At 39.7% G+C, this 26,111-nt stretch overlaps 2 protein-coding genes across 2 annotated transcripts in view; both read left to right on the top strand.

Annotated features, from left to right (window-relative positions):
• LOC310935482 (extracellular calcium-sensing receptor-like) overlaps nucleotides 1–26,111 on the top strand; it is a gene marked incomplete at both ends in the record, with an annotated part of 132,380 nt that overhangs the window by 49,091 nt on the left and 57,178 nt on the right. The window lies entirely within an intron of this gene.
• LOC310936107 (uncharacterized protein) lies at nucleotides 1,353–4,249 on the top strand (the record flags this gene model as incomplete). Its single annotated transcript, XM_083900147.1, has 4 exons — nucleotides 1,353–1,527; nucleotides 1,786–1,982; nucleotides 3,192–3,339; nucleotides 3,948–4,249. The coding sequence occupies 4 exons, from the start codon at nucleotides 1,353–1,355 to the stop codon at nucleotides 4,247–4,249; spliced, it is 822 nt and encodes a 273-aa protein (XP_083756273.1).

Raw genomic sequence — 26,111 nt, 5'->3', positions numbered from 1 at the left:
ACGTAAGTCTTTGGCATTTTAGGTAAAGTTAGTTCAGCAATTAATTAGGGGTGGGAAAAATAATCGATTCTTCGATGCATCGCGATTCTCTCTAGAACGATTCCGAATCGATGCAGATAAGTTAATAATCGGAATTAAAAAAAATGAAAAATTACTTCGCCTGCTGCAACATTCTGTTCGCTTCGCTCGCTGCAGAGCCAGAGTTTCCGCCAGTGTATTATAAGCCTAGCGGGCCGCCAGGCTTTGCGTTGCTTGTTTATTTATTTAAAATAGATTTTTTTATACACCTCAGCTTTTTCTATACCGGGGAACAAGAGCGCACGTTCCCCCATGTAATCAGTGCAGCGCACGCTTGTCTAGGTGCCGTTTGAAACAAAAGTCACACTATCAAGTGCATCATTATTACAGTTACATTGTTCTTGTCAATAAAGATGTTATATTTAGGGATGCACCGATAATTCGGCGGTCGAAACAGAGCGAGTTCACTGTGGAACAGCACCTGTTAAACGCTGGAAAGTCTCTGCGCAAAAGTGAAACTTGGCTGCGTGCGGCACAGATTATGAACTCCCCGCGACATTCACTTCACAGCAGAGAACATTTTCTATGTTTGAGCAGTTAACTAAAGACATCAGCTCATCTGATGCATCGGTTATTCCCTTAATTACAGCGTTAAAGCGTCTTATTTCACAAAGATTAAGACCACGGGGTGAAAACGATGAAAAGTGCGCTCTGCTCTTCAGAGTCTGTCACCATGTTTCCCTCAGATCACCTGCACTTCATCATGACTGTACTCCATCCTCGTCATAAAGATCATTATTCTTATGTGGGGATAAAACACGTAGAGAAATGATCCAGTCTGCTTTAGATCAAATCAAAATCAAATGAGCGCTTGGAGACGCAGGAGCGACGAACGGCGCAGGAGAGGGAGAAGAGAACAGCGCAGGGGCGGTGTGCAGAAATAAAAGGGCTGTCTGCACCAGATGAGCTAGATGAGGGGGCACTACCACTTTTATATTTATGTTGATTTATCTTACTTTTAAATGAGTAGCAAAGTATTAAAGTAAAAAATTGTTGCATCGATAATCGGTTTAGAATCGAATCGTTGACCTCTGAATCGTAATCGAATCGAATCGTGAGGTGCCAAGAAATTCCCACCCCTACAATTAATGCTAGTTAGCCTTTACGTTCAAGTATTTTAATGGCAGCCTACAGGTTATAGTTTTCCCCCCAGTTTTCATCTAGCTAATTCTAAACAACTACAACATTACGTTTGCCAAAGTTGCCTCAACTATTGTAACGTTAGCTGCCATGACATGGTGTTGGTGTTCTTTGCTTTACACAGCTGTAGCTAGATGGAAACCCGTTTCACAAAAAGGGCGCATAGTGGGGTGACGAAGGCTGAGGAAGCTGAGGAAGTCCTGCTAGAAGTCGAGGAGGAGGCAAACGAGGACGAGACACAAGATGTGGAAGAGGTCCCTATTCCACCAAAGAAAAAGAAGTCAGTCAAATATTCCCAGAAGATACTAAGTAAGTCTAGTTATTTTCTTAATTATTATTTTGACTACTTTCGCCAGCAGGGCTTGAAATTAACTCCTCCCACCATCACAATAAATAAATAAATTGCAAGAGCATTGGGAGTATTGTGCTGGTGTACTGGAGTGCAATGAATGTAATGTATGTTACAGAATTTGACATAAATATAGGGAACGCAGCTCAATATAATGCACCACCACCATTCACTGAGCACAATAATAAACATAAAGTAATGCAATGCCCCTGTTCCAGTGTCTCCAACAGGGGCGTTGGAGTTGGCCAAACTTAAAGAACAAGCCAAGATGGATCGGCAGAAGATTGAACACCTTGAGGACCGCATTAAATACCTGGAGGAGGCCAACAGGGATCTGAAAAATGACAAGGACTTCCTACTTTCCCAAATGAAGGGACCCCCCAGCATGCCTGCATCTACTGGGAAAGGTAGAAATGTACTACAATTACAATATTCATGCAGTACTAGATATTCAGGGAAGTTGTGGGGGAGAAATTGAAATAGGCTGGATTTTCTGGAGTGCAAGGATAGTTTATTATATACAATTAATAATAATTATTGCATAATTGTAACACACCTGGGATGTCCACTTGATTGGAAATACTAATTTCCCAAGCCCTTCCAAAAACGTTTTTCCACGTGACCTGACGTAGGTCTGTGATGATTACATTGCTACGCATAAAGTGATATAAACCCTTACCCAGCTAGAAATGTTAGCCACTGAGATGGACTGAGCCATTGCTGCATGCTGCAGCTGCTGCCCTACTGACATGCTAACAGACACACGCACAGACGGTTAATTCACTGTTGCTGCTGCTAAAAGTTTGAAAAATTAACTCTGAGCTCTCCTCCTGCCAGTAAGCAGCTCTGGATCACTCTACAGCACAAAATAATAAAAGCCATTATCTGTAATAAAACAAAGGCTGTTTTAGGACATGTACAGTTGTCTGCTTTAATAAACTCAAGGCAGTACCAAGAGTGAGCCTGCATTGAAAAAAAAATTCCGGACTATAAGCCGCTACTTTTTTCCCACGCTTTGAACACTGCGGTTAATACTACGATGCGGCTAATATATAATATAGTTTTTTTTTTCCGACACTGTAATCACACTGTACATTTACTGTCACACGCAACTGTAAACTCTGCTGCTTCTCATAGCCTGCTCTTTCTATCGCTCGCCCGTTCATTCATTCACTCACACAGTGCCGCTCGCTCTCTCGCTTCACCACACACTACGCAAACACTTTATGCTCTGCCTCATTCACAACCAGAGTTACGCTATATTCTTATAACACTACAGATAACATGCTGGTGACGATGCAGCCAATAAGAATCAACACACGTCGGGTAGAAGCCACTGAGAAGCTCGCCGCTCAGGCAGTTAAAAGTTTAAAAATCTTCATGTGTAACATCTTTCTGTGTACGGTAAATATCTCATATTACAACGTGGACACCCACGGCTTATAAACCGGTGCGGCCTATATAAGTACAAAACTGATTTTCTTTCTAAAATGAGTGTGTGGGGCTTATATTCAGGTGCGCTCTATAGTCTGAAATTTAGGGTATTCTTTTTTTACTTTGTATCCTTATACACCTATATGCTTGTCCACCCACCCCCACCCCCCTTCTCCCAGCCTCTGGAAAGACTTCTTCATCTTCAAGTTCGATGTCTCCCTGTCCCACCTCAGACCCCAGCTTCTCGTCATCCTCAGAAGAAGAGGAGAAGAAGAAAAAGAAAAAGAAGAAGACCAAGAAGTCCAAGAAACAGCCGGATTCTCACGGACGTTCAAGAAGTAAGCACAAATATCGATCATCTTTATAACCACCCTAAAGTTGACAGTTTCTTAACTCCCTTCTATGGTTTATATTTGTATTACCACCATTGGCTTAGTTAATAATAATTTGATGGGACCTAAGAGTCGCTATGTTATATCCATGTCCCACGTTATATTTTAGTATTCTCTCTAAAAATCAATGATTTAGATCTCTACAGCCATGTATAGCTTTTTTGTTCTCCACAGGTTATTCTGTGGTCTTCACTGGTTTTGTTAGATATTTAGCCTCTGAAACAAAATCTACTTGCTGTACCATGCTGGTTCACTGTGCATCCTCTACCCAATCTGGTTATGTTTGGTACAGCTTCTGAGGCAGGTATTACTTGCTTGGCATCCTCCTTCCATGCTGGTGATGGCAGATATTGCTCCCCACAGAGGCAGGTAGTTAAGGAGCTAAATCTAATATAACCAGCCTAGAAGGAAGATGCACAGTAAACCAGCAGTATGATATGTAGGATCCTTTATCATCTGCTAGTACTACAGGACCTAAAGGATGCCAGATCGACAATGCCAATGCATGCCTGAAAAAAGCTGACTTTTTTTGTATGTTTTTCTGTTTTGTGAAGTGACCACAACGGATGGAGTTATCCGCTGCTACAAGAATGCCCTCCGCATATTCAACAAGTCTGGATCCATGAAAAAGGCCTTTGCCAAACTTAATGTTGACCGCAACACAATTGCGAGACCAGCTGTAATTGCTGAGCTAGCGATCACATATCCAGACACCTTCAAGGACCTGCTCCCAGGAGATGAGAAGATGTCGGCATTTGCAGAGAGGTGCAGGGGGGCTATAACAGAGATGGCTGAAACCATCACAGCAAAGAAAAAAAGAGGAAAACTCCTCCCAATAATGTATAAATATACTTAAGACTGTTCATTTAACTTGTTTATGTTAAACAAGTTATTCTGTTTATACATACAAAGTATAGGTTGGAACTCTCTGTTACAGGAGAAATTATACGAATATTGCAACAGTAATGCAACAATTGTGTTTTTTGTATATATTTTGTGTTGAAATATATGAAGGAAAAATCTCTTGACTTGTCTGTTGCTTTTGTTAAGGTATTTAAATCATTTAACTATGTAATTACACTTAATGACATCTTAATGAAAGGTTCAAATTGTTCCACTTTACTTTAATTCATAGAAAACAGTCATGACACTGTTATAACCTGATTTAACTATGTAATTACACTTAATGACATCTTAATGAAAGGTTCAAATCGTTCCACTTTACTTGAATACTTAGAAAACAGTCATGACACTGTTATAACCTTATTTAACTATGTAATTACACTTAATGATATCTTAATGAAAGGTTCAAAGTGTTCCACTTTACTTGAATTCATAGAAAACAGTCATGACACTGTTATAACCTGATTTAACTGTGTAATTACACTTAATGACATCTTAATGAAAGGTTCAAAGTGTTTCACTTTACTTGAATTCATAGAAAACAGTCATGACACGGTTATAACCTGATTTAACTGTGTAATTACACTTAATGACAGGTTCAAATTAAATATGACAGTTATAAACTCATTTGGCAGTGTTTTTACACTTAATGATATCCTAATGAAAAGCACAATGTTTAGGACACAATCATAATGGTCTTGTGACAGCTAATGTCAAAATGAACCACATATGACAGTTTAATGTCATGTTAAGATATAAAGCAAGTAGTTTTTTAAAGTTTGACAGTGAGGTCCACTATGTCATGTTTATGAAAGGGTATATTGTCTTGGCTTATGTCAAGTTGTCATAACAAAGACATCTCAAACAATGTCAACTTTGCATCAAAGGTGACATAATTTACCGAATGACACTAAACGACAACTGTCATAAGCATTCATTAATATTCATGACAGGTGTCATGTCATGATTATGACAATGTTATGACAGTCTTATTCACCCCCATTCAAATAAAGTGTTACCAAAAAGAAAAAATACTTTTTTCAGATCATGGTTCAAGCTAACAGGCACTTTATCATCTGACTGTGGGTGTGTCCATCCAAACTGAATCTGAATCAGTATAGATTGATCAGTAGTATTGCTTGAATTATGTGTGAATGCCACACCTTTATCTGCATGAATCGATCGTGTAATTAACACATGTTCATCACACATTGTGTTAATCACATGTCTGTTAATCACATGTATGATTCATGCATGCAAAGGTGTGGCATTCACACATCATTCAATGCAATGTTAGCTTTTGAACACGGGAGTTTCGTCTCAAAGCATATGAATTATCAAACTGAACCTGCGGGTGTACAAAATCTCAAAGAGGGCAGTGACATGCCCCGTTACGGCTTATAATACACTCATCTGACCGAACACAAGTTTCGAAGTGCGTTTTATTTTTAAAACGCCAATGATGAGCTGGCCAATCTCTAGTATAGCTAATAACCATTATGGCAACATAACGCCCTGCTGAAAAAACCAGCTTAGACCAGCTTAGGATGGTTGATGGTTTTAGCTGGTCTTAGCTGGTCTTAGCTGGTCTTAGGCAGGTTTAGTTGGTTTACCAAGCTGGACAAGCTGGCCAGGCTGGTGTGTCAGTCGCTGGCCAGCTGGTATGGCTGGTCACCCAGTCAGGCTAAGCTGGTGTCAACCTGCCTGACCAGCAAAACCCGGCTGGTAGGCTGGAGTCAGCTGGTCTGTCTAGCTTGTCAGCTGGACAGACCAGCAAAACCAGGATGGTAAGCTGGGCAAGCTGGTTGGATGGCCAGCCTCTTAGACTGACCAGGCTGGACTGGGCAAGCATGGCTCATAATTGTCATGATATGTATAAATAATACATCCTGATATATATATATATATATATATATATATATATGTGTTTATATATATGTATATGTATATGTGTGTATATATATATATATATGTGTGTGTGTGTGTATATATATATATATATATATATATATATATATATATATATATATATATATATACATATATGTGTATATATATGTGTATATATATATGTGTGTGTAATAGGGAAGCCACAAGGCAGTGCTGGTTAGTAGATTAAAAGTTATGGCTAAAACCTACAACAGGTCTATTGTGTTTGCTCTACAAAAATATATCAAAACAATAATAGTCCCTCATTCCCATGAAGAGGCAAAGGCAGGTTGAGAAAATTAATTCATGAACTATTGTTTTTAGAGGATTTACATGGACTGTCCTAATACCTGTGATCCATTCAAACCATGAAGTGCAATGAAAAATATTTCCTCATATTTTGTTTCACAGTTTATATATCAATGACCAATCAATGACACCAATACTCCAAAAAGTGATCGGTGTGGTCAAAGAGAAAAAAATATCATTATTTTGGCACATGTACTTTATGTGCCAAAAAACTTCAAAACTTGGTTGGGTCAAAATCCATCAACGTTGTCTGTGCGTCGAACGTCACACGTCATCACGTCGACAGAAGATGACGCAACACACACCTCGCCAGGTTCTGAAGACCGCGAAGCGCGAGCCACCACCGGGGAATCGGACCGGCGAAGGAAAACGGGAACAAAAGGTCTGTGCACACTACATACGGTATATAATTCACACTTTGTGTTGCGTTTTCTATTAAAGTAGTATATTTATATTGTCGAGGCTGGTGGGTTGGTTTGGATAACAACGTAGCTAGCCATTTAGCCGCTAGCATGGAAGCTCACAAGCTATCGTCTCCACCGGAACGTCTCTCTCGTCGCGGGCTAAATATCCCAAAGTCATGTAACGTTAACTCAATTTACTTTTTTATTTATGTATGCAATTTATCACCTACACGTACACAGACACATGCACACACACATACACATACGTACACACACGCACACACACACGCACAGACACACATACAGTTTTGAGGTGAGTTCGGAGTGGGATTTCGTCGGGGGGGGGGGGATGGGGGTGTAAGGGGGTGTGTTTTGGCGTTGATGGCAGACTAAGCGCAGTGTTGGGAAGGCTGTATATTATGTATGTATGTGTATATTACATATATGTATATATATATATATACATATATATGTGTGTATATATATATACATATATATGTGTGTATATATATATACATATATATGTGTGTATATATATATACACACATTGTTCAGGTCTGAATCCTTTTTTAATTGTTTTCTGTAATGTGAGCTATATGCCATAACCATTAAGACTTAAACAAAAAAAGTTTGGAATATTTTGTTATGTGCAGTGAAAGGTAGACTATTAAAGTTCAACTTTTTGAATTATGAATGCACTGAATCTTTTCCAAATAGTAATCCTAACAAAGACTCATTGTTCTTGTGGGCACCAGGAAAATGGTCCTCACAATGTCTAGTTTTAATTCTACTATAGTTGATAGACATTTGGTTCTTACTCACTCACATTTGCTCTCTTGCATTCTTTCTTCGTTTCTTTTTTTTTTTAGCCTGGAACAAACATGGTGGAGTATCTTCATGAGGCCAGATCCAGACCCTACACCTATGTCCTGACACTGGGGAATGACAATCACCATCCATCTCAGGCTATTACTATTGTTGCTGGAGAGGCTTTGGAGCATGATTCAGGCCATTGATGTCTGCTTTAAGGCAATTTCATCTTCGACATTGAATATCCAAAGCAGTGTAAGCATGGGTGGGAATTCCTACAGAGCGCAGTCTATAAAATGCCAGGAGGGAAGTCCAAACAGGTGAAGTTCCTTCAGACAAGAGTACTTGCGTGCAAGTAGAGCTAACTACCTTTTCTAATTTAAAAGCTGTTCTTGAGGCCAACAGGTGTTGATTGTTGACTTATTTTATTGTTTGTGTTCCAGTGACCTGAAAGATGCTTAATTTGATTTTATATTGTAGATAATTTTCAATAAATGTTTTTCAAGATTCCAGTATTGTTTAAGTGTTTATTGCATAATATATGCTTTGCGTGACCAAACTTTGACCAGCTTAACCAGCTATACCACTGTGACCAGCTTAACCAGCAATGGGACCAGCTTAAGCAGCTATGGTGCCCAGCTAGACCACTGTGACCAGCTTAACCAGGTATGGTGACCAGCTATACCACTGTGACCAGCTTAACCAGCAATGGTGACCAGCTAGACCACTGTGACCAGCTTAAGCAGCTATGGTGCCCAGCTAGACCACTGTGACCAGCTTAACCAGGTATGGTGACCAGCTAGACCACTGTGACCAGCTTAACCAGCTAAAGTGTCCAAAACCCCTCTAAACCAGCAAACATCCCAGCTTAGGCTGGTCTGCCAGCCTGACCAGCCTGGTCAATCTAAGCTGGTTTTTTCAGCAGGGCGTTCTGAAATGCACCAGAAGTGTGTTATCCACACTTTATTCTTGCACAGCAGAGGTCATATGCTCCCGTACATATCGATCAGATGATCGTTGCTTATAATACAATCATCTGATTGTACACAAGTTTCGATGTGCGCATCATTCTCATTGTAATAAGACAGTACCTAGCTAGCTAACTAGCGAGCTAAGCAAGCTAGCAAGCATAGCTAATAACAATGTAGCCAAATGGCATTATGAAACGCACAGTGGATTATTTATAGACAGCGTCCCTATATGTGTCTGTATGTGACTTTGAATGAACACTAAGATAACATAGATTAACGACATTAATGAAAACTCACCCCATAAGAAACTGAAAGGTATTCCGGCAGACTTCAGTGCCTCCGATCAGATAAGAGGTCCGTGCAATTATTTGCATGTCCTGCCACTCTCTTTCGGCCACCAGAGAATCCATTCGTATGTTGTATATAAGCTCAGGAGAAAGTTTGCGGCTACAGGACTGTGTCCCGCACAAAGAATTCTCCTTTCTTCTTCTGTGGCATTTGCAGTCAAAATTATGGATCTTTTCAATTTATTTTTCTTTATTTAAACAATATTTCTGATTGTTTTAGCTTCTTAAATGTGAATATGTTCTTGCTCCTTTGCTCCACATAACAAATAATTAAAAACAGAATAATTTTGGTTTGAGGACAAAACAAGACATTCGAGAACGTTGGGAACGTGGGAGAATAACCCTAACCCTAACCCTAACCCGAGGTTTGACAAACACTGATCAACGTTTCTTAACATTTTATGGATCAAACGATTTTTCGAGAAAATAATTGACAGATTAATCGAAAAATAATTCTTAGTTGCAGCTCTAGATATTATTGTCTTTGATGTACCCAAGGAACAGAACTGCCGGATCAGGCTTACCTGTATAGTAAGGACATAAACTGTGTATGGCTATAAATATGAGGAATAGATTTTGATGTCAACAGTCTCAATCTGCATCCCATTTTGTCTCCAGCACTACATGAGTGTGACCTGTTCTTCATGGTTGGATGGATGGTGGGACATTCTATCAATAATGGGGGCCCTGTTCTCTCGGGGTTTAGTCCAGCTGTGGTGGATGCCCTGACGTGGGGTGAAGGAAATGGCCACCACAAAACTATGTATCGAAGACTGCCCTGAAGTAGAACACAGGGAAACTAACAGTGTTGTGAGTTAACAAAAACAACTTTCCATGCTCTGTGGCAGATGGTCAGACACGGGCCAGTTGAAAATCAATCATCATTGATGTCATATCCACAAACTGGATAGTGTACTAATTTATCCTTTTCATACATTGTTGAAGTTGCTGAAGGATGATTGGACAGAGGACACTCTGCGGGGTAACCAACCTCTGCCTTGAGTGGTACTACCCAGTGCCAACTAAGGAGACAAACAGGATTTCGTTATTCCTGCAGCTGCTGTCTCATTCGGTATTTATATTTATATTTGAATATATTCATACAGTCATGTCTGAAAGTATTGACAGCCCCTGAAATGTGCACCATGTATAAAGTGAAGCACGGCCATGTGATGCTCTAAGGCATGGGTGTCAAACTCTGGCCCGCGGGCCAAATTTGGCCCGCCGTGTAATTTCATTTGGCCCTTGAGGCAATATCAAATTAACATTAGAGCTGGCCCGCCGGTATTATACAGCGGCAATCGCGCTGAGTTTAGCCGGCGATTTGGCAACTTTGATGGTCAGTATATGGTCAGTCAATTTATTAGCTTGTGGAAAAAGTTAATGTTGATATTTACCTCAGAAGGCTGCAAATAGAAAAGAGGAATTACATTTTTTATTTAAATTTTATTTGATATGCCATCGATATTTTTTAATTATTATTATTATTATTTGAAACTCGATTTCGCATGTCACTATAAAGTTATATAAGCCTTGCTTGTTCAATATTCAATGCAAAACTTGTTTGGGTCCCTATTCAAAGGTTAATTTGTTCAACCTTGGCCCGCGGCTTTGTTCAGTTTTAAATTTTGGCCCACTCTGTATTTGAGTTTGACACCCCTGCTCTAAGGTGTATTTTGCTTCCTCTGGCACTGATGATCAGTAGCATATAAAAGGGTAGGCAGAATCATTCAAACATTTTGGAATTAACCAACATTTCTAGAGGGATGACAATACTTTTGGCCATGACTGTATAAGAATTTTGTTTAAGAACTGCATGTAGAAGCATCTCTTTATGGTGTGGCAAAGTAGAAGTAACTTTGCTATTAACTGGATGAATGTAAATGGAGTAGTGACTAGAACCTTCTGAAGTTGGTGGGTTTGTAAACGCCTTTCAACCATTAATGACCATGTTTTGTAACAAACAGACCAGGCTTTTAATTGAAACCGCTCTTTATTTGTTTAAACCTGTACCTGCACCAGAACATGGAAAAGGACATGCTGCATACTGCTGTTGAATGGGCCGCTTGTCTTGTTTTGTACATTGGATTATGGCACAAGGGATTGTAACACTTTGTCATGTGTATTAATGAATGTAACAGGTAATTGGGAGAGCAAATGCACAAATGAAACAGATCAGAAAGGGGTTGAAGGAGACGGGCATCAGGCCACTAATCACTGAGCGACCAGATGTCATTCCCCTTCTGTTCCCCAGGCAGTCAGACATGAAACTCACCCCCCCAAGTAAGGTTCCAACTGCACGATTATTACAAGTATGTGCATCTGTCGTGGATTACATTAACATGGTTTTCCCCTCTGTTTAGCTGATCCTTGCAGCTATAAAGTGGCCCCTTGCCAAGGAGCAAGATAGTGACAGTGAAATCGACCCAGCTTCAGTCAGCACCATTGAAGGGTTTTTTAGAAGCTTTGTTGAGCAAGGTACAAGTTTGCATATTAAGTATTGAAAACATCATCATGTGTAACGGATGTAGAGCGAGAGCAGGTCTATAGAAAACCTTCATAAAAAGGCTGGTCAGCAAATTTGAGGAAAATGAATTAAACGGGTTAATTCCCAAAATTTGAGGGTGCTGAATTCAAATAATTCACACAGCTTTCCAATGGTCTATGGCAGGGGTTTCAACCTTTTCTACTTCAAGGTCAACCTATTCGTATTTTTAACAGGATGGGGCCCAAAAAATCCTTATTTTAGATAGATGGCATCTATATTGCATTAGGCTAATAACTAACTGTGCCTCAAATTGATGTGTTTAAAATATTGACATACATGATAAACTTTACCAATATTGTTCTCTATTAAAATCAGTTCTTCACTGGTTGAGAAACACTGGTGTATGGGATGTCAATATTACATGAAGTATGTAGTCTACCATTTACTTAATACATCCCACCACTCTCCCCTCTCCCCCTAACTGTCCTGAGCTCAGGACACTGTAAAGCAACTGGATATTATGCAAGCTTTACACTGTGGATTGTTCATTTGTAGCATTTATAGCCTGGTAAATTGTATTTATAAAATACATGGCAAAAACATTTTTTCTAGGTTGTTGGCATCATTTACAGATTCATAGAGAAAATATCCAACATTCCCCCAGTACATGTATTTGCCACTGATTTGTGATAAAAGTTAAACAATAATTATGATTCTTTTATTTATGGTGTATGTCAATTAGCATGTCATTAGTAAGAAAAAAAATACATATACAAACATAAATACATGTGTTAGGATGAGTTATCATATAAGGAAATTGCATGGTGATAGCTCAAATTTTTTTTGCATCTGATTTATCCTATTCACCCCTAATGTATTGTCTATGGAGGTCGATGTTTATATGCTAATTAGTGGACTTAACATGCAGAATTCAGCTTGGTAATGTAACTTGCATTACATTTGTTAGAAGTTCTCTTTTGTGAAGCTGCTCTCCCCTTGATGTCATGGAAAGAAAGTTTTTAAAACACAAATAAGAGGCAAGAAACCATCTGTAGTTTGAAGGTAATTTCACCTCCAATCCGTGCATATTGATATCTAGATTACTATATTTCGATAGGCTCCAAAGATTTTGTTCTTTAATCTAGTGTTACAATTCAGTATTATTTATAGCATAAATTTACAACACATACATTACTTATAAATTAGAGCTGGTTTCTTGTCTTGGTGTACTGTTTTTCACTTGTTATTACTTTCTCTTACTGTACTAAACCATCCACCTGCGATATATACCGTATAATATTTTTATTTAAAAAAAATAAAAAATTGATTTAGTATATTATAATACTAAATCAATTTTTACTTTTTTTTAATTAATTGGTGTAGCATCACCAGACCTTCTGCGGCAGGTGCTGAAATTTTTGACTGATTGGGAAAAGCCTGCTGAAAGCCTCATTCTGGAGGTGGTACAGTCACATGGGCGTCACCACATGCCAACAGCAAGCACTTGCTATGAGCGCTTGTGCATTCCTGACCATTACAAAACTTTTGTGTCCTTACAGTCTGATCTCATGATTTGTCTTCGATCTGTGGAGAGTGTGTGTCAGTCACATTGTTTATTCCTCCAAAAAATGTTCAACGTACGGCAGAATAGCCAGATAATGTCAACACCATGGGACTCAGATGGCTGCATGGTTGTCAATTAGGTGCTTCAATGCCTCCAGTTGCTTGGGAGTGAGGCGGCTGTCCAACTGAGGAACATTTACTCCAACTTGTGGTTCTGGGACCTCCCCACTTTCCTCCCAGTCAATTTCATGAATGTTCATATCCTGTTAAAAGGGAACCAAATTCTAGATTTTAAAAGTCATGTCATGTTTTTTTGTCATGTAGGATTTTGACTTGGCTTACAGTTCACATCTGTATTGTCATTACAGAATGTTTTTGGCAATAATGGTTTGACTAAACACATTTGCACAAATACTATGATTCAATGTGTTTTAATTAACTCTTTCGGGTCAAGCATCCCCCTTTATTTATTTTTTTAAACATCTAATGTTGTGTGAGGTTTAGTCCTGGCAATATACAAGTAACACCACTGGAAACCCTGAATCTTGCCAAAATGCCAGTAAATGTACAGACCTACAAACAATAAGCCTAATGATTCTGATGAAGAAATTTCTTTCACAGCATACCGTTGGTTATGGACACTTTTTCCAGCTATAAAGCAGCCACTGTCTGGTCCACGCATGGTAAACATCAAACGAGCAATGCCAACATTCTCCCATCCTTGATCTGCTCGCACTCTGAAGATGTTGATACAGAGTAAACATGTAATGGTAAAGAATGCTAGTGGTAAAACTGAAAATATTTACCTTTCCCATATTATTTTGGTAATTATCAAATGTCTGATCAAAAAATTACCTGAGTGAATAGCCAAATTCCTGTACAGCCTGGCAGAAGAAGGCTAGGTGGGTGTCAGACTGGTTATTGTCTGCAGCCTTCACCCTAAAAAAGGCTGGGTTATTTCATTAACCCAACAGCTGGGTTATGAAATGTGTAACCCAATTTGGGTTATTATATGGGTATTGGGTTATTATTTGGGTTATTTTTGTGCAACCCATGCATTGGGTTAAATACAGTTGGGTTATTTCATCAACCCAACTGCTGGGTTATGAAATGTGTAACCCAATTTGGGTTATTATATGGGTATTGGGTTATTATTTGGGTTATTTTTGTGCAACCCATGCCCCTGCTGAAAAAAACAGCTTAGATTGACCTGGCAGACCAGCCTGACCAGCCTAAGCTGGTTTAGAGGGGTTTTGGACACTTTAGCTGGTTAAGCTGGTCACAGTGGTCCAGCAAACCATCCCAGCTTAGGCTGGTCTGCCAGCCTGACCAGCCTAAGCTGGGATGGTTTGCTGGTTTAGAGGGGTTTTGAACACTGTAGCTGGTTAAGCTGGTCACAATGGTCCAGCTTAGGCTGGTCAGGCTGGCAGACCAGGCTGACCAGCCTAAGCTGGGATGGTCTGCTGGACCACTGTGACCAGCTTAACCAGCTAAAGTGTCCAAAACCCCTCTAAACCAGCAAACCATCCCAGCTTAGGCTGGTCTGCCAGCCTGACCAGCCTAAGCTGGGATGTTTGCTGGTTTAGGACACTTTAGCTGGTTAAGCTGGTCACAGTGGTCTAGCTGGTCACCATACCTGGTAAAGCTGGTCACAGTGGTCTAGCTGGGCACCATAGCTGCTTAAGCTGCTCACAGTGGTCTAGCTGGTCACCATTGCTGGTTAAGCTGGTCACAGTGGTATAGCTGATCACAGTGGTATAGCTGGTTAAGCTGGTCAGAGTTTGGTCACGCAAATCATATATTATGCAATAAACACTTAAACAATACTGGAATCTTGGAAAACATTTATTGAAAATGATCTACAATATAAAATCAAATTCAGCATCTTTCAGGTCACTGGAACACAAACAATAAAATAAGTCAACAATCAACACCTGTTGGCCTCAAGAACAGCTTTTAAATTAGAAAAGGTAGTTAGCTCTACTTGCACGCAAGTACTCTTGTCTGAAGGAACTTCACCTGTTTGGACTCCCCTCCTGGCATTTTATAGACTGCGCTCTGTAGGAATTCCCACACATGCTTACACTGCTTTGGATATTCAATGTCGAAGATGAAATTGCCTTAAAGCAGACATCAATGGCCTGAATCATGCTCCAAAGCCTCTCCGGCAACAATAGTAATAGCCTGAGACGGATGGTGATTGTCATTCCCCAGTGTCAGGACATAGGTGTAGGGTCTGGATCTGGCCTCATGAAGATACTCCACCATGTGTGTTCCAGGCTAAAAAAAAAAAGAAACGAAGAAAGAATGCAAGAGAGCAAATGTGAGTGAGTAAGAACCAAATGTCTATCAACTATAGTGGAATTAAAACTAGACATTGTGAGGACCATTTTCCAGGTGCCCACAAGAACAATGAGTCTTTGTTAGGATTACTATTTGGAAAAGATTCAGTGCATTTATAATTCAAAAAGTTGAACATTAATAGTCTCCCTTTCACTGCACATAACAAAATATTCCAAACTTTTTTTGTTTAAGTCTTAATGGTTATGGCATATAGCTCACATTACAGAAAACAATTAAAAAAAGGATTCAGACCTGAACTGACCTAAGAAGCCACAAATTGATTGAGGGTCTATCATTACAATAAACATGTTCTGAAAATGTGTGCAGCCCACCCATTGAAAAAAAAAAAAAAAAGGAAATTATTTTTAATAAGAATTTATACAAAAAAGGAATGCAGTCAACTCCATAACTATCCAAATTATCACTATGAGTAGTGCAGAATTGATATGCTGTGGATGGGGGGAAAATTGGTATTTCTTACCTTTAAATATTACTATAAGCTCTGCCAGTTGCCACTCTGTCAGAGTGTTGGTGACAATGCACGATTGATCTGAAACAAACGCAAAAAGAAATTGTTTGCTCCATAAAATAACAGAAAATCTTTTTTTTTCCACAAATCTAAACAATTCAGTTTTAATGATTTATTTGTTATGTGGAGCAAAGAAACAAAGCAAATATCCACATTTAAGAAGCTAAAACAATCAGAAATCTTGTTTAAATAATGAAAAAAGCTTCAAACCGATTCATCGATTATCAAAATAGTTGACAATTAATTTAGCAATCGATTGTTTCAGCTCTATATTAACTATTCAGATATCACCATGCCAAAAGCAATGCATTCAAGCAGCAGAATGTAATCCAATGTGAAGATAACAAGCTTTTTTGTGGGTGAAAGAAACAAATCCTTCCTCTCGCCCTATACATACATATATATATATATATATATATATATTTATATTTATATGTATATATATGTATATGTATATGTATATGTATATGTATATGTATATGTATATATATGTAATATACACATACATACATAATATACAGCCTTCCCAACACTGCGCTTAGTCTGCCATCAACCCCGAAACACACCCCCTTACATATATGTGTATATATATATATATATATATATATATATACATATATATACATATATATACATATATATATGTGTATATATATATATATATATATATGTGTATATATATATGTAATATACACATGCATACATAATATACAGCCTTCCCAACACTGCGCTTAGTCTGCCATCAACGCCGAAACATACCCCTTGTGTATATATATGTATATATGTATATATATATATATATATATATATATATATAGCGCAGTGTTGGGAAGGCTGTATATTATGTATATATGTGTATATACATATATAGATGTATATACATATATATATATATATATGTGTATATATATATATGTAATATACACATACATACATAATATACAGCCTTCCCAACACTGCGCTTAGTCTGCCATCAACGCCGAAACACACCCCCTTGAGTTAACGTTACATGACTTCGGGATATTTAGCCCGCGACGAGAGAGACGTTCCGGTGGAGACGATAGCTTGTGAGCTTCCATGCTAGCGGCTAAATGGCTAGCTACGTTGTTATCCAAACCAACCCACCAGCCTCAACAATATAAATATACTACTTTAATAGAAAACGCAACACTCGCGGCTCACTTCTTGGAGTATTGGTGTGTCATTAATATATAAACTGTGAAACAAAATATGAGGAAATATTTTTCATTGCTCTTCATGGTTTGAATGGATCACAGGTATTAGGACAGTCCATGTAAATCCTCTAAAAACAATAGTTCATGAATTAATTTTCTCAACCTGCCTTTGCCTCTTCATGGGAAAGAGGGACTATTATTGTTTTGATATATTTTTGTAGAGCAAACACGATAGACCTGTTGTAGGTTTTAGCCATAACTTTTAATCTACTAACCAGCACTGCCTTGTGGCTTCCCTATTACACACACATACACACACACATATATATATATATACATATACACACACACATATATATATATATATATATATACCGAGTCGTATATATATATATATATATATATACGACAAACTGATCATTCTCGTCGCAGCGAGCCAAGCTGAAGGTTTGTGCACACTTTATATTTAATCCACATTGTCTGTCTTGCGTTACGTAATAAAGTAGTATGTTTATATTGTCGTTATCATTGAAGCACACACGGAAGCAGTTTACCAAATGAATGGATGAAACGTTCATAATACCCGCGGGCTCTTTGGCATGTTTAGTGAGTTAGCCAGCTAGCTCGCTGGCTCGCTAACCTGGCAGCCGGCAGGCAGCGGGCTAATTACCCGGCTGGTTTGCTCACCAGCCCGGTACTCAGCCAGCTCGCCGGTTCGTTGGGCACGCGTGAGCTAACAGGCCAGTTCACCTGCATTTACGTTGCTAGCATACACGTAACGTTAAACCGCCAGTTCGCCGGTTCGTGCGAGCTAACTAACAGTCCAGTTGTTTTGCTAGCATACACGTAAACCGCCAGCTCGCCGGTTCGCTGGATGCAATTTAACAAAGCAACTACCAGTGAACTAGCCTGTTAATTAGCTCGCGCGCACCCAGTATATCGGCGAGCTGGCGAAGTACCAGGCGGGCAAGCAAAGCATCGGGAATATTAAAAACGTGTGAGTGCTGATCTGAGAGCATCGCTGCCCACGGCCAAAGTTGTGGCTGATTTGCGGGCTTGGCGCACGATCTTATGGGGCCACATAATTCAGTATGTCTCCTGAAATCTTTATTACCTGTAGATCAGACAGGACACTGGGCTGAATAGTTCTAGATGGCCACCACTGTTTATTATATTAAGCCAGATTTTGTCTTTTAATGAAGTTATTTGTCTATTATTGTTCCAGGTCAATGGAGACGTTTGTTGTTGGAAAAACAAACACAGTGGCAGCTGACAGACCTCCTTGATAGTTTTAAAGGTAAGCGCATCATTTTAACACTCACAGCAAGAGGGCCTGCATAGCTAGGTAAAGGGATTTTTTTGAAAAGTCATGTAATTGACTGCATTGTATTTTAGTGCTCATTCAGTGTTTCTTGTGTTTTAAGTTAATAAATTGTTACTGAAAATGCATTTTAAATCTAATAGCTTCATGTAATTAGCCCCATATTTTAAGCTGTTCTCCATTGTAAAAAATGAAGATGTTTTTGTGTTTTGTTTTTGTCTTTCAGATATGATGAAGAATGAAGAAAGTTATCTTCTTTTAGATGAGGGGACCATCAGGCAGTTGATCATGAAAGTGGGCCCCAGGCTCAGGTTTCTCAGAAACTTTAGATCACTTGTAAGTAGTTAATATCCCTGCAGACGTGAGAGGTTACTACCCCTCCCCCCCCCCCAACACACACACACACACACACACACCCGCACATTATTTTCTTATTTTCATATTTTTCATTTCTTTTCTTTCTTGGGTGTTTATGTTCAAAATGTAAAGTTGCATTGAATGTATATAGTTACCTCATGCTCATAACAAGTAATATATGGGACAGTTGTATAGAGATGTAGATGTGTAGAGATATAGATGTATAGAAAGATAGATAGATAGATAGATATAGCAAGTTAATGAGCAAGATTGTACATATTCATGTTGTTTTGCACTGCTGTCGATTGTTTTGCATGTTAATCATCTGAAACGGAATAAATATTTTTCTAAGATTATAACATTGTTTAAAAGTGTTTATTGCATAATATATTTGCATGAGCAAATTATAGGATGTATTTTAGAGGGTTTGTAATGTAACTGTTTAAGAGACGGGTATTCTGTTAGTAAAACACAACATCATGATAATCACCATTTTTGAGGTAGAATTATCCCATTGCAGTTTATATGAGTCAGCATTTGGGTGGAATATTCTATGAAGTATAATTTGCATAATATTTAACCAATTCATATGGTATAATTTACCCAGGGTTGATATTAATTTGACCCATTATTTGAGTATAACAATTAACCAATTCATATGGTAGAATTTACCCAGGGTTGAAGTGAATTTGACCCAGTGATTGAGTATAACAATTAACCAATTCATATGGTAGACTTTACCAAGGGTTGAAGTTAATTTGACCCAGCATATGGGTTAAATATTTAACCCATCCTGTTGGGTTAAACTGGACAACCCAATATGTTGGGTCAAATTGACTACCACTGGGTTGGTCCAATAGTTACCCAGCATTTTTTAGTGTGTTCAAGTACATTATCTGAAATATTAAAGTGTTGGGTTACTACAAAGTATTGTTATTCAACCCAATCAGTGACAAACAACATCTGTTTTCCACATTCTTCCATAATAAAACTGGCATTTTTATTAAAGGGGAAATCGGGTGTAAATTAACCCATAGCCCTGTTGTTTAAGCTCATCACATGCAGTCCATAGGGACAACATTTTGAGAAAATTTGGCCCAATTATAGACAAAGATAAGATCAGGCAGCTGTAGCTGACATAATGGGGCATCTCTCCTTAGTTTTGGTTTGAGATGCACCACTTTGCTTAAAGCTGCGTCACGTTTCCCTTTAAAGGGAAACCAAGATGTTTAGGAGGAGGACCCGGATGCAGACAGGACAACGGTAGGTAAGTAAATAAGAGAATTCATTAGCTACCAGGTTTACAAATGCTAACAGGAGAATATACAACACGAATGTACGAGGGGAACGGAATGCAGCTGGGCCAGATACCAACATCGGCTCCTTCGTGGCAACAGTGTTCGTTCGGGTGTTCACGAGGAACGGACTCACTCGCAGGTGTACCAGGGAGGAGCACTGATGTCCACGAGGATTGCGGAGAGAGGCGGCTGCTTCGTCGGTGTGGAGGAGAAGAAGGATCTGGTGAGTCACAGGAGGCAGCGATCCCGGAGGAGTTGGAATCCGCAGCGACTCCGTGTTTCTCTCCGGAGCAGGAGACGTGGTGACCTGAAGACGGAGGCGAAGGTAAGTAGCGATCTATAAGAGTCAATGTTTCTAGGAGCGAGGTAAGTGTGTCTTTACCAGCTGAACGAAAACGAGGAACTGACGCCAGAGAATCCCGAAGCTACGCCTTATAAGCCCACATGATCGCTGATCAGGAACAGCTGGGCAGGAGCTGTGCAGGTGGTGGTAATCACTGGCGTCATTCTCCTGAATGTGGGTCAACCACGCCCCCTGCAGGGACAGAGAGAGAGAAAACACGGAGCAGGAACAACAACAATAAAAACAACAAGAGTCATGGAATGTGGATCGTGACAAGCTGCCTGTCCTTAACTTTTCTGCAGCATGTAGTGAGCTTAAAGAACATGGCTATGGGTTAATTTACACCAGATATCCCCTTAAAGTAAACTCAAAAAGGATACTGTCTATCTTGAGGTAAGTATAAGTTGTATAAGTGTGACCTTTGTCATTGGGCTCTGCTGCTTTTAGGTACAAATTTCAAGGAGGCAGTTGGATGGAGCACTGGACTGGTTTATTGCTGCAACATGGGACAAACACTCAACCAGTCTGCTGTTAATACACATGAAGTTTACTGTCGCTCGAACTATAAAAAAAGAGGAGTTCCGTATTAGTACACTCAAATCACGCACACTCTGTACTATTCATAGCTAGCTTAAACACTCTTCGCACGTGTCAGTAGCTAACCTACACACTCTTTGCACATTCCTGCAATAATTAGTCACAAAGCAATAAAACCACAGGTTTTAGCAGCGTTTCATTAGACAAGCATCTCATACAGTAAATGCAGATGGATTTTATATGTCAGATGAAGCATAATTTACATGTACAACGGAGTTTTATGTCCGAGCGAACAGAACGACAACTTACCTACAGCGCATCATTTGACTTCTGAGCACTAAACAAGATGTGCAGCATTAAGTGCAGCACAGCCTTCCGCTGTGGATTTTCAAAATAAAATAACGTTGGTTGTAGTCCCAAGTTTGACAGGAATTTACAATAAAAACAAGTAATTATCACACCGTTACATACACCCCCGTTAAACTCCAGACAAATCCAGAGTACCATTAACGGAAAAATAAACAGAAAAATAAATGTGGGGTTGCTCACAGTGAAACCACATCACCGATGCGAATTACAGCCGATACAAAATCCTCCCCTAGGGAGTGCAAAAGGATTAGGAGGAATACTTTCCACAGACCAGTAAAAGGTGCCATATACACCTTTCGAACATCTCGTTCAAGGCAATACACATTGCATACCCAAGCCCACAAAAACAAAACAAATAACACCTGGACGTAGCCCAACAATACTGGGGGGGTGCAGGAGGGGGGTAAACAAAACAACTACAACTACAACAAAAAGAAATCTCCTGCCATTAAGACCTTAAACAGTACATGGAAAAATGCATACACAGGGCTTGAACCAGGAAAGGTCTGCTCAACCTTTTGTGTCGACATCTCATGAATCAGCTTTTTAGAGGGTCTGACATGTCTCCCATATCTGGTAGCAACTGCACCACCCTCGCCTACATGAGCACTAAGGGGCTGTGAACAAATAGCAGCGCTCCCACCATCACCTTCCACGGGAGTCAAGGGAGAGATTTCTGGCACAGGTAAATGAGAAACACTGGCAGGGACTGAGTCAGGTAAGTGATTCACACCAGTAGGGACTGAGTCAGGGGAATGCATTAGCCAGTCCATAGTCCGGTTGTAGCCATCTGCATCATCCACCTCCACAGAGTCTCGACCACTTGTGCATGCCAGATCCTGGTCATCCGAATCCACAAGGAAAGCAGGAGATTCATCCACGGTAAGAAAGTCAACCGGGAGAAGAAGGTTTCGGTGCACAACTCTCTCTCTGCCAGTTATGTCATCTCTTATCCTGTATACGTTGATCCCAGACCTCACTGACACAACATCATAAGGTGTGGAGTCCCACTTGTCAGCAAGCTTCCTTTTTCCTTTCTCACCACGGTTGGCTAACAGCACTCGATCTCCCATAGCCAGTGGAGAGCCCTTGACTTTCCGGTTGTACAGCCTGGCATGACGTGCTTGTTCATCAAGGCTGTGTTTCTGAGCGATCCGTGAGGCCTCACTCAAATCCCGCTTCAAATTTAGGACAAACTCGTTATGACTGATCACTTTGTCATCTTGAATCACATGCTGAAACATGACGTCGTCAGGGAGACGTGGAATCCGTCCATACATGAGGTAAAATGGGGCAAACCCGGTCGTTTCATGCACTGTACAGTTGTAGCAAAAGGTTAGAGTCCTCAGCATCTGAGGCCATCTGGCTTTTGCAGTTGGAGGGAGGGTTCTCAACATATTCCCCAGCGTCCTATTAAAGCGTTCTGTGACACCATTACCCATTGGGTGGTAAGGCGTGGTGTGCGACTTCTTCACTCCCGCCATCTCCAAAAGTTCTCTCAAGAGCCTGCTTTCAAAGTTGGCCCCCTGATCCGAATGAAGCCTCTTAGGAAACCCATATACACAGAAGAAATCATCCCACAATCGACGGGCAACATGTTTGGCAGTTTGATTCCGACAGGGAAAGGCGTGCGCCATTTTAGAGAAGTTGTCAGTTATAACCAAGACATCAACCACTTTTTTGTCAAAACAGCATTACTTCAATCAAAAATTTGCTTCTAACCAAAAAACCTTCACTTCGATCAAAGAAAACATTTTCAATCAAAGAAAAACAGTGTTCAAATGCATTTTTTTGAGTCTCAAATATATTTTTGCATTCAAACAATTTTTTCCTTTGATTGAAAAGGTTTTTTTTGATTGAAGTGAATGTTTTTTTGATTGAAAACGTTTTTTTTTGATTGAATAATAAAGACACAAATCTAACTCCATAAGTATTTGGGAGTAAATGTTACAAAAGGAATAGATAAGTTATATGATGCAAATTATACTAAAATAAATCAAGAAATTCGGAGATACTTAGAGAGATGGTCCACTATTTTTCTAGACTTTAGCTCAAGGATAGAAATAATCAAGATAAATATTCTACCGAGGCTCTTCAATCTCTACCGGTAAAGATTCCAACGAAGCAGTTTACTGAATGTAATCAAGGTATATTTGGGGAAGGAAGAAACCTCGGATCAGGTACAAAACTCTGCAGCTCCCTAAAGACAAGGGAGGACTGGCTCTGCCAAACCTCGAGGAGTACTTCTATGTAATAACCAGAAATACAATCGAAATATGGAACACCGCACATGAACAGTATCGATACTTGCAAATAAAGGATTATTATGAGAAAGAGATAAAATCTGATACTGATAATGAGAATGTTGAGGTATTTCGGAGAGCTTATGAAGGTAAAAAATGTAGAGTATGTCACGATCCATTCCACTTTCAACATTTCTGCTTTTAGTTTGTTTTGTCCTTTGCTGCGCTCTGGTGGTTGTTCTCTCTCTCAGCAGGGGGCGTGGTTGACCCAGTTCCTCAGATGACACCAGAGATGACTCCACCTGCGCAGCTCCTGTCCAGCTGTTCCTGATCAGCGATCACGCGGACTTATAAGGTGGGGCTTCGCACTTCTCTGGTGTCAGATCCATGTTTTCACTCCGCTGGTAAGACGTTTACTTACCAAGCTAGTAGAAACTTTGACTCCAACCTGCTTACTTACCTGAACCTTCCTCTCAGGTCTCCACGTCTCCTGCTGCTGAGAACAACACCGACTCTCCCGCGGATTCCATACTTCCGGGATCGCTTCCTCCTGTTGTGTCTCCAGCTTGCTCGTCATCTCCATTCCCACACGAAGCAGCCGCTTCGCCACAGACTCTCTTGGACATACGTTGCTCCTCCATTACATCCTGAGTGAGTTCATTTCCTGTGTCGCTTGTAAACATCTGGTAGTTAATAAAAGAATACTTTTACTTACTCTGTCCTGTCTGCATTCGGGTCCTCATATTATATTCTCTACATTTCCTTTAACGGCAACGTAACAGAGTAATCTCAATCCTTTATAAAAGTTTGATGTCATGCCGAAAGTCTTCCTCCCTTTATATCAAAGAAAAATGGGAAAAGGAATTGAACGAGCAAATAACAGGGGAAGAGTGGTTTAATATTTGTGAAACAGTGCACGTCCACTAGCTCCAAGATCTGGAGAGAATTCAATTGGATGAATGTGGTCAGATTTTTTATAACCCCAAAGATTAAACAAGGGGCTATGTATACTGGGACAAAATATCGAGGGGCTTAAAAAAAAAAATAGGATACGAGATACCAAGCACATGTAAAATACTCTACTTGTGGAATTTAACACAAGATACAATACAAAAAGAAGATGAGTATCTTGTCAAAGTACTGCTGTCAGCCAGCAAAAAAACAATTACCAGAATGTGGTATAAAGTAGACCCTCCGACTGAGGAGCAGTGGATGTGCACTGTAAAAGAGATTCTTGTAATGGAGAAAATCACACACAAACTGAGACTGAGACTACAAGAGACACAATTTGAGGATAAATGTGAAAAAACAGCCCTCCTCGCTTCCAGCAGCTGGAAACACAAGTAGTACAATTAGTGCTGCTCTATGTGTGTATATATACACACACACGTATGTATGTATGCGTTTGTCTAATTAACCAGTTAGTTTAGTAAAATGTCACACTTAGTACTTAGTATTAAGGTCAAGAAAAAACATTTTTAAATCATGCACTGATTTCAATCGTACCCTCTTTCTTCTCTGTCTGCTCCCGGCTGCACCTCTCACTGCTTCTGCTTGGGCCGCAAGGTCTGGCTGACTTTATCTGTTCATATGTAAGTTCTTCTGGAGTGTCTCTAGTATGTCTCGCATGCCGCTGACAAAAAGAGAGGCAACAGGCATTAATATTAAATATAAAAAAAAAATGTATGTTACTTGCATATAAAGACTCCAGAGTCTACTCCACACATATCCGGGGCTTGCAGAGAGAGTCACACATGAATTGTGGGGCAGGTCAAGCTGAGTCTGTCAGCAAATAAAAAATACAGTCAGGTCAGATACATTTAATTATACTCCTATGTAAACTGTCAAGTTTTTTTTCCTTAAAATCTTACCCTTGTATGGAGTCATAACGCCTGTCGTTTCCCTCTGAGTTATGAAGACGAGAGAAACGTATTTACTGCAATTTTGGGATTGTGCACGCCTCTTTTCCTCTTCAAATCAAAAACAGCCACAGTTTTTTGCTCTGGATCCCACAGCTGCTTCCTCCAGCGACGCCAGTCTGACCTCCATGGACGCCATGTTGGTGTCTGTTTCCCTATAGAGTAGATGTCTGAACATTTTATGCTCTTCCGCTGAGTGGCACAGTTTTAGCGTCTGTTTGAGTGGCTGTGTGGATAAAATGACCCTGGAATGGAAAATAGTAAAGATTAAAATAATATTCCGGATCATACAAAAAAGACTGGCTTTACTGTACTTGAATCTTCGTCATATTTACAATAAGTTGTTCTCTACTCGGAAATAATACACGTCTTTAGCTTAAGCTGCATATCTCAAGTGTTTCAACATATGTAGGATAATAAACACACATTTCCTGCACGGCCTGCAATCAGCTCTTAGCCTGAAGAAATGTTTACTGGTGTGAGAAACACACACTTACGCAAATGAAACACGGGCAAACACGTGTAGCTTAGCACTTAGCCGCCTATCGCTAATGCTACAC

The sequence above is a fragment of the Microchirus variegatus genome (genome assembly GCF_963457635.1).
Source record: "Microchirus variegatus genome assembly, chromosome: 13".
Classification (NCBI taxonomy): Eukaryota; Metazoa; Chordata; class Actinopteri; order Pleuronectiformes; family Soleidae; genus Microchirus; species Microchirus variegatus.
The sequence above is the reverse complement of the archived record's forward strand: the minus strand, read 5'-3'. Positions and strand labels throughout refer to the sequence as shown.